General features: G+C 40.6%; 1 protein-coding gene across 1 annotated transcript in view; it reads left to right on the forward strand.

Annotated features, from left to right (window-relative positions):
* chchd6a (coiled-coil-helix-coiled-coil-helix domain containing 6a) overlaps positions 1-15493 on the forward strand; it is an 87656-nt gene that overhangs the window by 34190 nt on the left and 37973 nt on the right. Inside the window, exon 6 of the mRNA XM_073470225.1 lies at positions 8705-8726. Coding sequence (XP_073326326.1) covers positions 8705-8726 — 22 coding nt within the window. The remainder of the gene's footprint in view (positions 1-8704; positions 8727-15493) is intronic.

The following is a 15493-nucleotide window of genomic DNA, read 5'->3' on the forward strand; positions in this document are numbered from 1 at the left end:
AGAAAACGAATGAAATTAACTCGTTATCACGGGAAAACGGAGGAAATAAAATGCATGGCCCTTTAGGGCTTCTGTAAATTTGAACTACACTCTCATAGTAAATTTAAATTAAAACAATTATGTTTTAAAAAAAAAAACACAAGTTGACTTTTATTCTGAAGTAGACTCATCACAGGAAATGCATGTCTTCTGTTAGCACCATTGTTTGTTCATCAAAAATTCGTCTAAAGAGCAAAACACCAGTCATTTTCTGCATTTATAAACAGAAGATCCATTTTAAATATGTCAGGGAGTAGTAGCAGTAGTAGTAGTCGGTGGGAGTAATGAACAAGAAGGAGCAAACCAGCTGCACAACCTCCAACTTGTCAGAGAGGCAACAACTCAGCTCAACTCCTTTTCCTCCTTAATGTCATCAGGTTCTCTGTTATGACTGGGTTTAAATCCGAGATATTGCCAAACAGGCGCTTTTGCTTTTTGCTTTGACAACAAATCCTCCACCATCGTCCTGTCACTCAGCTGTCCTACGTAACTCTGTCACTGCTTAAAGTTCAATGTGACTCCTGTTGTGCTGTCCCTGCTGCTGCACGGAGTAGACGCCTCCGGCATGTTTGTAATGTTGCCGTCCGTCGATAAGGAGAGGGTGGTTGGCAAGTAATGTAATCGGTGTCTGACCACAGGGAACACCGACTACTGGGGCGTGCCCTGTGCAAGGTTTAAATAAGTTATTTATTAGGAGAAAACTGTTAAAAAGTAATGTGCATACAGATGTATACTTTCGTTTGCATTTTTTGTTAAATGTAAAGAAAATATGAGTGGAAGTGCTGCCAGGTGTCTGGCAAGAAATAAAGTATAAAATGAATTTCATTTGTTAGTTCAGTACAAGGTTTCAATACATTATTTCAGAGTAGGGAAAACAAAATTTGCAACTCTTAAAAACGTATCTGTAAAAATGCATACAAACTGCTGTTTGCATTTCTGTATTATTATGTTAATAATAGATAATGAATTTGCAGAAATACTGCGCTTTCTTGTAGGCTAAAACCTGAACACTGAAGTGCACCGGCATTGGCCCCAAACTCATTTGAGTTTGAGATGCCTGGGTTATAGCACTGTACGGCGTTTTGTTTTCCATGCACAAAACATTTTTTTTGTTGTCAAAACCTTCATATAAAAGCATGAAAAACTGTTCAAAAATATAGATATGTCTTCTTAGCCATCTGAATGTACAGAATCAAGCTTTTGTGGCAGGCAGTTCAAAACCTTGGAAAGCTAGTGTACTGTATACATAAAAACACCCCCAAACACACAACATAATTGGCCTCATGATGATATGCATTTTCACTGCACTTCGACTGAAAGTGAATGGACATAAATGGTCTCTGTTGTAACTGTCATAATGGAACATTTGCAACAAGAGTCAGGTCCAACACACCTGCTATAAAACACAGCTCTTACACACATAAGTACTACTGTGACAGTGACAGTCACACTGCGCTGAAACCTTTTTAGAGGGTACACTTGTTGTCATTAGTACCTGTGTATTAAAGCAATACAACCCTTGAGTTTTACTTTGCTTTTTGTACAGTGCCAATGCAGCAGGTGCAATGCATAACCATATACTTATGCATTTGAATATACATAATGCCTGAAGTACATCTCAACTTGCTGCTACAGCTGAATAAGACAGCAAGTACAGCACACACACAAAAAAGCACTGCGCAAGGTTTGTCTGTAAATGTGATTCAAAGGGGATTTTAGCCAGCCCGAGGATCTCCAGAGAGCCCTTACAAGCCCTTTCTTTCCCTTTCATCTGTCTGACATTTACCGGGCAGAAAAGGTGTGGAAGCCGTCGGTCTAGAGTTAAGTCTCAGCCTCGCCAGGCACCACACAAGAAGGACCTTTACACGGGCTCTCTGGGGGAAGCACTCGTCTAGTTCTCAGATGGAAAAGACCTTTACAGGACATTATGTGTAAAATCTAAGTATTATGTTCTGTTTACCATGGCTAATTCAAGCCCAGCCCGGAAAAGGGAGCGGTGGGAGCAGTCAGAGTCACACGGGGCAACATTGCGCTGCCATTACAACAGTGTTTCCAGTTTTTCATACTCAGTCACTCACTCGGTCTTTCATTGACTCACTTTTGTATTAATTTACACTCCGTCGGAGTGTGACTGCTGTTGAAAAATTTCAATCTCAATCCAAGGTTGGAGTGAATCTCTGATGGTTGGCCCAGTAGTTAGAATAAAAATGTGTGCATATGTGCATGTTAGAGGTTACGTTTAGTGTCTGCCATGAGCTACCGTAAGCGGATAGAGTTCTTGGAAGTCACTGACTCGATCAATGAGCTTTTTTCTGTTTGGTTAAATCTGAAGTTTGGGCTTTTTAGGCATGTCCAATCCTGTCCGTCCGTCCTTCCATCCGTCCTTCCTTCCTTCCTTCCTTCTTTCTTTCTTTCTTTCTCCCTTCCTGGCTTCCTTTCCTTCCTTCCTAATTGTCCTTTTTTTCCTTCCATCTTGATTCTCCTTCCTGATTTTCCTTCCCTCTATCTTTTCTTCATTCCCTTCTGATTTCCTTTCCTTCCTTCCTTCCTTCCTTCCCGGTTTGCATTCTCTCCTTCCTTCTCTCTCTTCTGATCGTCCTTCCTTCCTTCCTTGATCTTGTCCAGCTTAAATGACTGACAGATAGGCACATACAAGCTTACATCACAAAATCTGTATTCATATATATATCATGCAGTCTTCCTAAATAAACATTTATTACCTTGATGAATAGTTTCTATGCATAGTTGAAACAATCACACGCACACACACACACACACACACACACAGATGCACACACAAACACGGGTCTGGTGTCAGATGCCTAGCTATTTGTGTTAGTCTCATCAGTAACAGGTTGGGTTTGCAGAGGGAGACGAAGACTGGCAGGCTGACATACGGGTGGCACAAGCTGTGTTTGCTTTTAGGCTTAGGATGTTTATAGACAGACCTCTATGTAAGGGTATTTGTGTGTGTGTGTGTATGTGTGTGTGTGTGTGTGTGTGTGTGTGTGTGTGTGTGCGTGTGTGCACGCTCGTGACAGAGAGACAGACAGATGTAGAGAGAGAGAGAGGTGTGTTTTGCATGCATGCTGTATATTCAGGTGCACGTGTACTGTATGTGTAAATGTGTGATTTATGTGTCTATCTGCAGGCTCAGTGTGTTTGCACCAGAAGCCACATAATGCCTCTGTTTTGGTCTGTTTGATCACTCAAAATGTTCTCAATTCCTGAGGTTTAGTTTTCCTCAAAGTGCTCAGCTGAACTGAACCAAGATGAGTCAAGTCAAACTGAGCTAGGCTTATGTTAGTGTTATGTCACCCTTTGCATTAACATACAGTATATATGGTTTGGGATGTAACTGAAACTACTGACATTAGAAATTTGAGCGTATGCATTGGGAAATCGCACAATTTTCGATTTTAAAACGAAAATTGATCAAAAAGAGCATTAAATTTCGATCATCGAAATCAAAATAGGATTGTCGATTCTCCCAATTTCTTTTCTCTCCACCCACGCCTATTTGCATGTGTGGCACACGTCTTAAGGAACAGAAAAAACTTGAAAGACAACGCAGCTTGGTTACAGGTAGTCTGTAGCTGCGCTTATGCTGTGTGCAAGAAGACCATCAACTGACTGGCACTGGAGTTGAATCAGCAGTGTCGGAAATGTTTTTACTTTCCTTTTCAGAGATCCTTCACTGATTTGTTTGCGAAGAGGGTTAACTCGTGGGGGGGAACTGAACTGAACACATTGCCAAACATTGGCGCCGTCAGCCGGAATCCTGTACGCACTGTGCGTAATTTTTTTGAAGGTGAAAACGTCTACATTGAATGGGTTTGAGTGTGCGCAAAAGACGCTTCATCTGAACGGCCCCGTGCATGATGCACACATGGTTGAACCAAGGCGGCGGCCAAAATCACCCATGGTCTTTGCAGACAGGCAGGGAAAACCCTGCAGTCCAGCCGGCTCCCCAAACATTCACGCATGGTGATTTGGGTACCGGGCGTTTCCTTATCTCAGTGCAGGGGCTCACAGGCACACACAAACACTTTGAGCGTGTTTCCGTGTCCCAGTGCATTACAGGCGCACACAGTGACAGAGAAATACAGTACGTAAACTATTAGAACTCAGTCGCGGGCCAGATTGGAAGGTTCGGCGGGCTATATATTTAAATTATGCAAATCAGCGGGTGACACCAAACAACGTCTGCCCAAGCAAGTCAGAGCTTTTCTTTCTCTCACACAGTGACCTGGAGAGACGCAGCCGCATCTGAGAGGACGATCGCGCGTGTGTGCGCAATTGCGCATAGCGTGTGTTGTCCCTTCTCCTCTACACAATACAGCTCGGCTCTACTCGACTCAGTTTATGTGCTTTTCCATCACAGCTGAGTTCTTCATAGTTCCTCCTCAGCGGGGGCGACGTCGTCATATCATGGCGGCTACAGTCGCGTCATATCGTTCTCTTTTTTCTCTCCTCTGGTCAGCTCCAAACTCACTCGTCTGCACCGCGATTACGGACCACAGCGTGGTTTTCCACACAGCAGCCATTTATCTCGTGTCAGAATAACCACAGTCTCACAGATCATGTGGGCGCTGCAATCTGTTATTTCACTGATACTGAAAACATTAGATTTTGTCTTAAAAAAGTATTTTTCCATTTGTTGTATTTGCCGTTTCTGTGCGTACTTTGAAATTGAATCCTGGCGGCGCCAAAGATTTGAGAAACAGAACTTGGTAACAAACTCTTCTTGTTAATTTTCAACTCTAAAGTTTTTATTTTTGGGTTATATTATTTGAACTTGCTGCCAGGATAAATCAAGCTGTCTAACAAAAGCATAGCCTTCAATGCTGAAAAAATTTTTTGGATTTGAATGTCAAATTGAGGGCAGCTATAGCTCAGTGGGTAGAGCAGGTAACTAGCGATCAGAAGGTCGCTGGTTCGAATCCCGGCTCCCCTGGGCGGAACTGAGCTACATGTCGAAGTATCCTTGAGCAAGATACTGAACCCCAAAATTGCTCCTGATGTGCAGATGGCACCTTAAGTGGCAGCCTCTGCCATCAGAAAGGGCCCTGTGATGAGCTGGCGACTCGTCCAGGGGTGTACCCTGGCCTTCGCCCATAGAGTAACTGGGATTGGCTCCAGTAACGCCTGCAACCCCCTGAAAGGGGGATAAGGCGGTAACATCCCCGCGACCCTCATGGAAAAAGCGGCAGAGATGAGATCTGAGATGTCAAATTGAATCGTGGATTTTAAGAATCTTGCCACCCCTATAAAGGGTGCTTGCGATTAAAGTCTAGGGGGAAAAAAGGGGAAAAATAAAAGTCTTGGTTGATTTTAAGAGAGTAAGATGCTATTTATTTTTTGTGATATAAAGAAACATGTAGGGGAATGCATTTGGTGAGAGGAGCATTTGGATATTACTGAGCACTTTTTGTGCTTTTCTGTTGAGAAAACATGAAATCTGGGGTTTAGCTGACACAAAGGACATGAAACACTGTTCCTGGCACTCGTCAGTCGCTCTATTCTACTGTTTGACAATCCAGAAGTGTATGTTGTTTGATGGTTTCCATGTCTTACAAAATGCCAATACAGAAAAGCAGTAGTAACATTTATTTATATGGGCATATAGTTTTGCACCTTTTACTATCTGCCTAATTCTTCCTTTGTCTTTCTCCTCTCTCACACACACTCATGTCATAGTAGGGTATCGTTTGAAGCTGGTGGAAATAGAGCGTACAGAAGGAGATAATAATCCTCCTCCAAGTCTGACAGGTTGCTTGACATGCTGTCAGCAAGGGAATCCACGTAGTGCACCAGAAATATCTGCACACTGAATCTGTGTGCAGATTCAAACACACACACACACACACACACACACATACACACACGGCTTTACTCTAAACAATGCCAATGGCATTACCTCTTTTCCTGGCCAAACAGAGAGGCAGAGGACTTACTTAACATGTAGACATAGACAGCATACTGTATGTGTATGTGTGTTCCTGTTAGATGGAGTCAGGATGGCCCTCTGATCAGAACTCAAGTTACTTTTTAAATACTGTATTAAAAACTCCACTTTTTCTGCTGCATTGCACTTTCTTATGGAAATGCATGCACTCGGGGCCCTATGTAGACCGAGTCAAAGTTTAACGCTTTCATCCTGTGGAAAGCTATCTGCTCAATATGCTGCAGCGAGGGCTTCGAATCTGCTTATTAGTTTAGCTTGTTAGCAATATTTCCACTGAGGCTGTACCCATCTGGAGATGAAGATATGAATTTCATAATAAGTTAACATTGCTAAACATTGCAGAGTTGCGGCTTACATTCCAGTTGCCTCATTATTTTGCCTGAGCAAAAAAAGTGCCTGTGTACATTCCTCAACAGAGGTAATTTAAAGGCACCGTGAGACAGAAAAATGTGATGATTGGCTGGGACACAGAACTTCTAAAGGTGTGGGGACAACAAGCATCTCTTTTTGGGTATAGAGTGCATGTTTTGGACTGTATTTTACATGTTCGGTAACTTAAAAGTTTTGTTTTGATGGGCTGAACCACATATGGGCAGATGAGATATGAGTTAAAGCTGGGGTTGGTAATTCTGTTCAGAAGCATTTTTTATTATTTGTGTATAAAATCTCTGAACATCCAGACAGCAATCAAAATATCAAATGCTTTGTAAAAAAATGAGAAAAATCCATGTTCTGTGGCAGCGACAGGGCTGTAAGAACTTCATCCAATCAATTTTAGCGTCCCGAAGATATTGTATGGACAGCCTACCTGTCTATCAACCTGTCCTTACCTGCCCACCCTGCGCCGACTCCACCCACCACTCATTGCGCGTGACCGGAGTCTCTGCGCCGCACTGCTGGAGCTGTGAGCTCATTGTTTACTGACAAGAATGGCAGAGAAAGGACAGACACACTTTTCATTACCAACAGCAGCTTGTACTGCCAAACAGAGCAAGAAAAGTAAGACTAAACTTGAGAAGCTGGAGTAAAGGATAAGTTCACCTACAGATGAAAATTAAGTTATTATCTATTCGCCCCCATGCTGATCAGTCAGGTGAAATTTCATGATCAACAAAACATTTGTGGAGCTTCATAGTGTCGCAGCATTCTCTTAAACAACTGAAGTAAATGGGGACTTGTTTTAAAGCGAAATAAAAAACAAACCGAAAAAATTGATTTGAAAAGATGATTTTTAGACCCTTTTCAAGCCAAAATCTTTACTGTAGCTGCTAAGCTAAAAGCATTAACTTGCACACCGTCTGCAGTGGGTGCACAAGCTCGACCACATGCCGAGAGTGTTATCAACGTCATTTCAAATCAATTTGGAATCTCTGAGCTTTTAGACATTTTATTTGTTGTTGTTGTTTTTCTTACATTTTAAAACAAGTCCCCATCTACTTCAGTTGTTTAGGAGAATGCTGCAACGCTGTTTCGCTGTGAAGTTCCACTAATGTTTTGTGGACTGCAAAACTCCAAGTGACCTTCTGTCAGCATGAGGGTGAGAGACAATGACAGAAGGATTCATTTTTGGGTGAACTTATCCTCTAACTCAGCTAACACAAACACACATTAACTCTTTTCAAGGTCTTAACTTGAAATTGAAGACCGCTTAATTTAACGTCTGAACCAATTTACAGGCAGCCTTGTAAACTGTTCTTAATAAGCAAAATTTTATAAGCAAACTGATATTAAGATGCACTTTACTCCTAGTAGTAACTTGCTCAACAAACCACGGTGCCACACAATGCATCCGAGCTTATAAGAAGGAGACATGAGCAATAAAGCTAACGTGATTTGCATTTCAAAGTCTATGATTGTTATTTTGGTGTGTTGCAAACTGCTGTCAATACTAAGGGAAACACACTCATTCACTTTCTTGCCCAGTGTCATATTTCGAATGCTAAAGACAAAGCTATACCCAGAAAATTGTTAGCTTAGCTTTGAATAAAGACTGGAAGAATGAGTAAACAGCTAGTTTGGCTCTGTCAAAAGGTAGAACCATCAAACATCATACCAGGAAGTCACCGCACATGGCCAAGATGCTATGTAACCCCCCAGGAAAACTACAATTTGTCTTTTTTTTTTGTAGTGACTAACAAAATAATCATGACATGTTAATTATCTCATCTACCTCTCATCAAAAAATAAATACATGAATAAATATAAGCAAAAGTCAAACTATTCCTTTAAAATAAAAATGTACATTGTGATTTTCATAGCCAGAGCAAAATTTCTCTATTTAATTAAAGAAACAACCCCATTCTAGATGTTATATTCCACTGACAGGGATCACTGTCATGATCTTTATTTTGACGGGGGTATGCCAGAGTAAAAGAGTGGAGACTAACATGCATACAGCTGTGGTCTATGTGTGCTACAGGGTCCCAGCTAACGTTAACAGAGTTATTAGTCAGAACGATTAGCCGACAAGGTGTTCCATTAGTATCTCCTGTGACCCCTCAATGGCTACAGTGCAGGAGAAGAAGATAAGACATGCACACTAAAGAACAATGCTCATGTAGATAGAGGTACATTCAAACATGTAGGACAGGGAATATGACACACAGATTATCTTTCAGAGCTCACACACACAGCGTACACACACAGAGCCCAGGGTCAATAGTGTGACACCATATAAAATTCTTTTGTGTTGTTCAGTGAATGCCACTGCCACCGTCAGGTCAGACCAAAAGGTTAGATGAAGTGGGAGTGTGTGTGGGTTAAAAGACTGCATCTTTTACAGTTGGATCAAAGAGCACCCTGGGTGTTGGAGTGTGTGTCTGTGTGCATCTGTGTGTGTGTGTGTCTAAAAGTTGTTGTTTTTTTGCCACCCACATGTACTCCAGTGTTTGTGATGTCTGCAAAAATTAGAACTTTTGCTGCTTTGGCAAGTGTCTGTTTATTTTTTCATCTTACACTGCATACTACCAGTCTTAACAGAACGGCCTTATCATTGCTCTACTCTGACCCGTTGTAGCTTCTTTGAGAGGCTGTTTATCTTGATCTGTAGCTTGCAAATTGCGTTTTTGTTTTTTTGTTTTTTTGTTTTTTTTCCTCCAGCATTACCTTTAACAAAATTACACTGTTTTAATTAGCCAACAGCAACAGAAATAAAGTGTGAAAATAAATTTACGACTCCAGTGTTCTCCTAGCACTGAATTTACATAATGTCTTCCTGTAGTTGCAGTGTAGTTGTGATCGGGTAGACAGCTGGGGAGAATGGCTGCAATCATCATCAGCAGGGAAACAGAAATCTGTTTGATTATTGATGGATGACAACTGTTACATACAGCTGTTGTCACCTTTTCACAGCTAACACGCTTTGTGACATAACACACATTTGCAAGTTTTTCCTGCCTCTATACAATTCTGTTTATATTTTGCAATTTTCATGGCCATCCTTACAATAATGCACAGTGGTTTTCCATCATTATTTGTTTTTTTCAATACCACACACGTCAGTTTTCTCTGCTTTTATCCCTATCTCTGGTCCAGCAATTATCCATTCAAATTATCCATTCTCTCAAAAAAAATTGATTGAATCATTGTTGCCTGAGTATTTAGATGGAAAGCATGAAAACATAGAGAGAGAAGCATCAGTGCAGCGATGATGTTGGGAGCACCTATTCTATTCTATTCTATTCTATTCTGGCTACAGGGTAGATGGACGTAGCTGGAAAAAGTTTACAAAAAGAGCTTAAACACTGAGCAAGGTCTGAAAGGTCTACTTGTCCTGCTTGTGCCGATATGTTTGAATGTCTGAGATTTTATTGCAGAGCAAAATTTTACACCAAACCAGCATATTCCTTCATCTGTAGTGGCAAATGTAGTTCGTTAGTATGACGGGGTTAAGGTTACCACAAAGACTAATGAAGGACTGATGAATGTATGAACGGATGTATGAAGGTGAAGAAGTTTTAAAGGAGTGTAGGAATTATGTTGAGCAGCAGGAAGAGGGGGATGGTGACAGTTTGGTGCCAGTGTAAAAAGTACACTGCAGACGCCAGCTGCTGGATCAGAAACCCAGCAAACACCCCTTAATTCAGTAGCGGCACCATGGCAACCAGTGATGCCACACAATTTCATTTGTCCCTTTTAGTAAGGTAAAAAGAATAATAATTTTTTTTTAAGGAAAAAAATTGACTTTGATGGTAACTTTATAAGACTGAAACTTTAAATGTACATATAGGAGATGATTCTGGAAAAGAAAAAAAAAAAACACAGATGCTGATAATGTACTAGAGTGACAGAAGTAAAATGTGTCCTTAATTCTATAAAACCACAGGGTTTGCAGGAAGTTCTCAGCAAGCAACATTTCCTGTTCTTGTTCACTGTCACTCTCCTTATTGCCTTGAGGGCAGTGGAGTAAGTTAGTAACGATGGGTGCAGCCTATTATGACGGGCCCTTGGGCTCATCAGTTACCAAGCACACACGTACGCACACACTTACAACTACACTTACTACAAAATTAGGCGTATATATATAGTACCAACCATGTATTGGGTTTTACAGTGTTACCTAGACTATTTTATTTGCAAAGTACAGAAGTCAAAGAGAATTCAGAACCATGGATAGTGTTGTGACAGTCAAAATTCTGAGAGATGACAACAAGCACCTGAGTGCAGGGGAGCTGTCCATTTCACTGTTGTGCTGAAATGACCGCAGACTTTTCCATGCATTTTAGTACAATAACTTCACGAATCAACCGCATTCCTCTTCGACATAGAGGCAAGAGATGATAGTAAATAAGAGAGAAGAGAGCTGCAGTTCTTATCAACAAACAACGCCATGGCCAGCTAAATCGGCATGCGCACAGTTTACCCACGAAAGCACACGCACAGAATGAAACAGGTGCTCGCCGGCGACCTGACTCTGAAATCATAACAAGCTTTTAAACAAGGGCACGGCAGCCCGGATACACCAAATCCTCTTGAAAAAGCATTTATACTCAGCTATTTGAATGACATCAATGCATAAAATACATGTATGCCTTCTCTAAGAAGTTTCATCTAACACAATAGCCCAACGTTATAATTATTTAGACCAACGTTGGCTAGCTTGCTTCTAAAGGGTTACCTGCTGCATGTTTGCTGACACATCACTGAGGCAGCAGCGTAGCGTGCTAGGAAGGAGCCTGTCCGTGGGCTGGCCAGTGTTCTTAAAAAACCCAAACGTATCTAATTTAGGGAGCTTTGCCACATTCTCCTCCTGCTCTTTTTGCTCCTGTCTTTTCATGCAACCACTTTTATGTTTAAATGGCATGACTGCTCTTTTCGCTTGTCAGTCTTGACAGATTGGATGCGGAGACTTGTCGCCTTATCACATGATCAAATAAAGATTGGGCAACAACATACACACATTACCCAGCAATCATCATTGCATCTGTATATGACATGAATACCCAAGAAAATAAGAAAACATTCATTGAATCTATTGAATCATTTTTAATAGTTTTTATAGTAGCCTTTGTGTAAAATAAATGAAATTAATTTTATACTTTACTTGCTATTGACTTTTTTCAATAACATTATTGACACCATGACAGAGGTGGATGTGCACATGTGAGGGTGTATATACCAAATGTCATTTGTACAAATATGAATATGCTATGACACAAACAGTACGTGTTAAACCCACGGTTGAAAAGTGGTACAGAAAGTCATGATACGCTCCCTCAAACAGATGTTGTCCTACACCGCGTTTCAATGCTAACAGCATTTTCTGATCTGTACCTTAAGGGGCCCGCCATAGTTGACACAGGGGCCCAATGATGCTACCAACGATTTACAATTCGTCCACCCGAATGTGCCCCAGTGTATTGCACCGGATGCACTGCCGGTTGTTACGCCACTGCTTGATGTACTGTATAACCAATTTGTAGGAGCACAAAACATGCTTACTCCAGTTTACTACACAAAAACTTGTAGTGATAAAAATAAGATGTGTGGCGTACACACGGTTTTGTAGACAAAACTTAGGGTGCAACGATAAAGAGTGGAAAACCAAGGTGGGATGGAATAAAATTAATAAAAACACATTTAACTGTGATTTAGTACTTATATTAATATCTATTTTTTAGTATTCTAGTTATCATGTTGAGTATGTGATGATGATTTATAACCTTATATTTACATGTTTAAGTGTGTAAATGATTCATACTTACCAGGATGTTTTGGGATCAGTCCAGTAGATCGCCGCAGCTGGCAGACGCAAAACGGCTGCAACGCAATCCTTTGGGTCAACTCTGACTGTCAAACTTAGGTCCACTCGAGACTTGTGTTTCTGGTCATAGAAGGGGTATTATTATTATTAAACAAACAGGTCTATCTCGGAATTGTTTACGTAATGTTAAACACAACACAACCTCAGCATGACAGTGGCAAAAATAAGCAGTTTTAGTGTATGTAACTTTGATAGTCGGAGTTGCCCCAAAGGATTACGTTGTAGCTATTTAGCATTTTGTTAAACATGTTGTGTTCTCAATCTGACTCTTTGTGCTGGCCATTGCATTTGCATTATTTAAAAAGTGCCTTTCACATTTTTAATTAATTGATTTCTTCTTATTTAATAAGTGCAACTCTTTTCCTCATATGCACTTACAGCATTTGGTCTGAATCGTGACTTTAAGTCCCATCTGTCAAAATGAATTCACATTGGTAGACATCCCATTTTTATTATTAGCTGCACAGTCACAAAACCATATTGTGGTTCAGTGTTGGTTGTGGCATGAAAGTTGGTTGTGTGAGTTAGCAAGCCATCCTTTAGAACAAGGGTGCCCAACCTTTTTCTCTTGGAGGGTAAAAACTGAAACATAAGGGCGGACCACAAGCCAAAAGTAAACACCTTTTGTATTGTTTAGATGAAAAATGGTGCTCTGCCCAGAGAGGCAAGTGAGGAAAGACAATCCTGGTGATCCATTTTCTAAGTCTGGTTTATGTTGTTTTCTGTCTTGTGTTAATGATTTGGTGAACAAAATGTTTTGCCAGGATAATCTTTCGAAGTTCTTTCGTTTTCCTTTTTTTCTCCACTTGCCTCTCAGGGCTTTCGTAGTACGACGATCGCACAATCCTTAATTAACTGACTTCCTGCACACATTGTCACTCTGCCAGCCTTGCTTTCGGCTATTAAATTTTATTTTTACCTCCCAAAAACATAAAACAGCATAAACTGCGTATCTTAGTTTATCAGTTGGGGTCTTATCGCTCAGCACCCATTGTTTTTCCTCCTGAGAGGATCTCTTTGTGGAGTTTAAACATTCGTTCAGCTATACGTAGCTTTGTGCGTTTAATCTTTTAAATAACAGCCCCTTTGGATCAATACAGTGTTCATCTGTCACAAGCAGGACTTCTTTTGTACCTTGCATACCTTCTTATGTGTATTCATGCACAGACTTATTACATACAGAGCCCAATCCAGCCCTAAGTAGTCAGGGCAAATTGTTTTACCCCAAAAATCCCAGTTCACAAATCCCTCTCCCTCCCCCTTCTCTTTTCTCTTGCCTCACCTCCATGCCTTCTGCTGCTCCTCTTTCGTTATTCTCCTCTTACCTCCCTTCTAGCTTCTTCTCTCTTTTCTTCCCCCATCATCCTTCCCTCCCCAGCTGGTACAGTTTGCTGGTTAAATATTTGGGGGGAAAGCTTGGCGCTGGAAGGCCTAAGGAGGATCAGCAGAGGAAAGGCTGCAGTTGTTGTGGATTAGCTGCTTGTTTTATCATAATACCATTGCCTGCTTGCTTGGGGTTTGGTGCTCACCGGGCAAGCTGCGGAGTCAGAATCCACAATTTCTTAAAAAATGTATGAGTAACGCATTTTATTACTACTGAGCTTTAGTTTCGCTAGAAGAGGCTGGAATGGCAAAGCCTTCTTCTGGATGAAGATATAACTTCATAACTTTTCCTTCATACTACAGGGCCCAGGATTTCCTCTGTGGTTCCAGTAAAGTTATGTGGTTTAAAAAAAATAAAAGAAAGTGAAATTCTGCAGTGATAACTCATAAAGGGATTGATACTTTTACACCCAAGAGGCACAAAATGGGAAGTCAAGGGAGAAAGGGAAGCTGCTACAGATGGGGGAAAGAGAAAGATGAATAAATGCAGTGAAGGAAAAACACTGATTTGATCATAAGTGGGGACATTCAAAGGAGCAAACCAATGGGATGTGAGTTTAAGAAAGAGGAGGACACAAAAAAGCATGTTCACAGTGCAGAATGAAGTCTCCATTAAAGATATGTTGTTGAAAATATGAATTGTGAAATATGAGGAAAATCAGAAGATCAATTCCACTTTTATGTCCATTTTAACTATGAAGCTATTGCCAGCTGCCAATTAGCTTAGTTTAGAATTATTTAATTTTATTTAATTAAGACTAGAAACGGGGAAACAGCTAGCCTGGCTCCGTCAGGATAAAAAATGTAAAAAATAAAATATTTGCCTACTAGCACCTCCAGAGTTTACTAATGAATATTTTATATATCTTTTGTTTAACCGTTGCAGAAACCAAAATATAGAAACAGAAAGTTTTGCTTGTGTTTTTTTTTTTTTTTTCACCATTGGACAGGGCCATGCTAGCTGTTTCACCCTGTTTCCAGTCTTTATGTCAAGTTAACCCCAGTAGCTTTTATATAGTGGACATAGTTGTATCCATCTTACTTTGCCAGGTGGCTGGATTTGCAAGTTCATATAATCACGTCATCTCACCAGTCTGTCTTGTAAGGCTTCAAGCTAAGCATTTAGAGCCAAATCACAATGGTTTGGATGAGCGTTGAGGAACTACTTGCAGCTATGGGTGTGATTTAAATGTGACGACCAGTGAGAGAAGCTACTGTCTGTTTGAAACCACCAGTAGCTGCTCCTCAAGAGGTTAGCGTAGCTGCTGTAGCATCAGTAATCTCAAAAGTGTTGAGAGTATTACTTCATTGAGAGAAGCGCAAAGGACAAAACTCAAGTAAAAGTTAGGTTTACCAACTGGCTCCTCTGGTGGTTGCGCTCTTCCACTGTTGAAGTGAGCCCGTGATAGACTTTGATCAGCATATGGTTCATCCAATCACCAAGCATTTTTTGGAGTGCCTGTCTTTTCCTAACAGTTTCTGAGGATGATTTCCCAAATGGTTCTGTTACACGAACCATCTGGTACGTCAGGTTTGAATCAGTCTTCTCATCTAACTCTTAACAAACTTGTGAACAAGTGTATTTTCCAAACTGCCAAACTATTCCTTTACATTTTACAGAAAGTTCTCGCCAGTGACTCTACAATCCAACACTTTGCCTCATGTCTGTTACCAATGTTATTTTAAATATTGGTCCCATCGCTCCAAAATATAATATCCCATTCCTCAATGTTATTGGTTTCAAAAGTGATCTTTTTACATCTCTTTATATTTGGCATAAACATGTATAACATGTGTCCTCACACTATCAAAATTAAAAAAAAATGCATGGCTTCTTGACA

The sequence above is a fragment of the Pagrus major genome, chromosome 7 (genome assembly GCF_040436345.1).
Source record: "Pagrus major chromosome 7, Pma_NU_1.0".
NCBI classification, from domain to species: domain Eukaryota; kingdom Metazoa; phylum Chordata; class Actinopteri; order Spariformes; family Sparidae; genus Pagrus; species Pagrus major.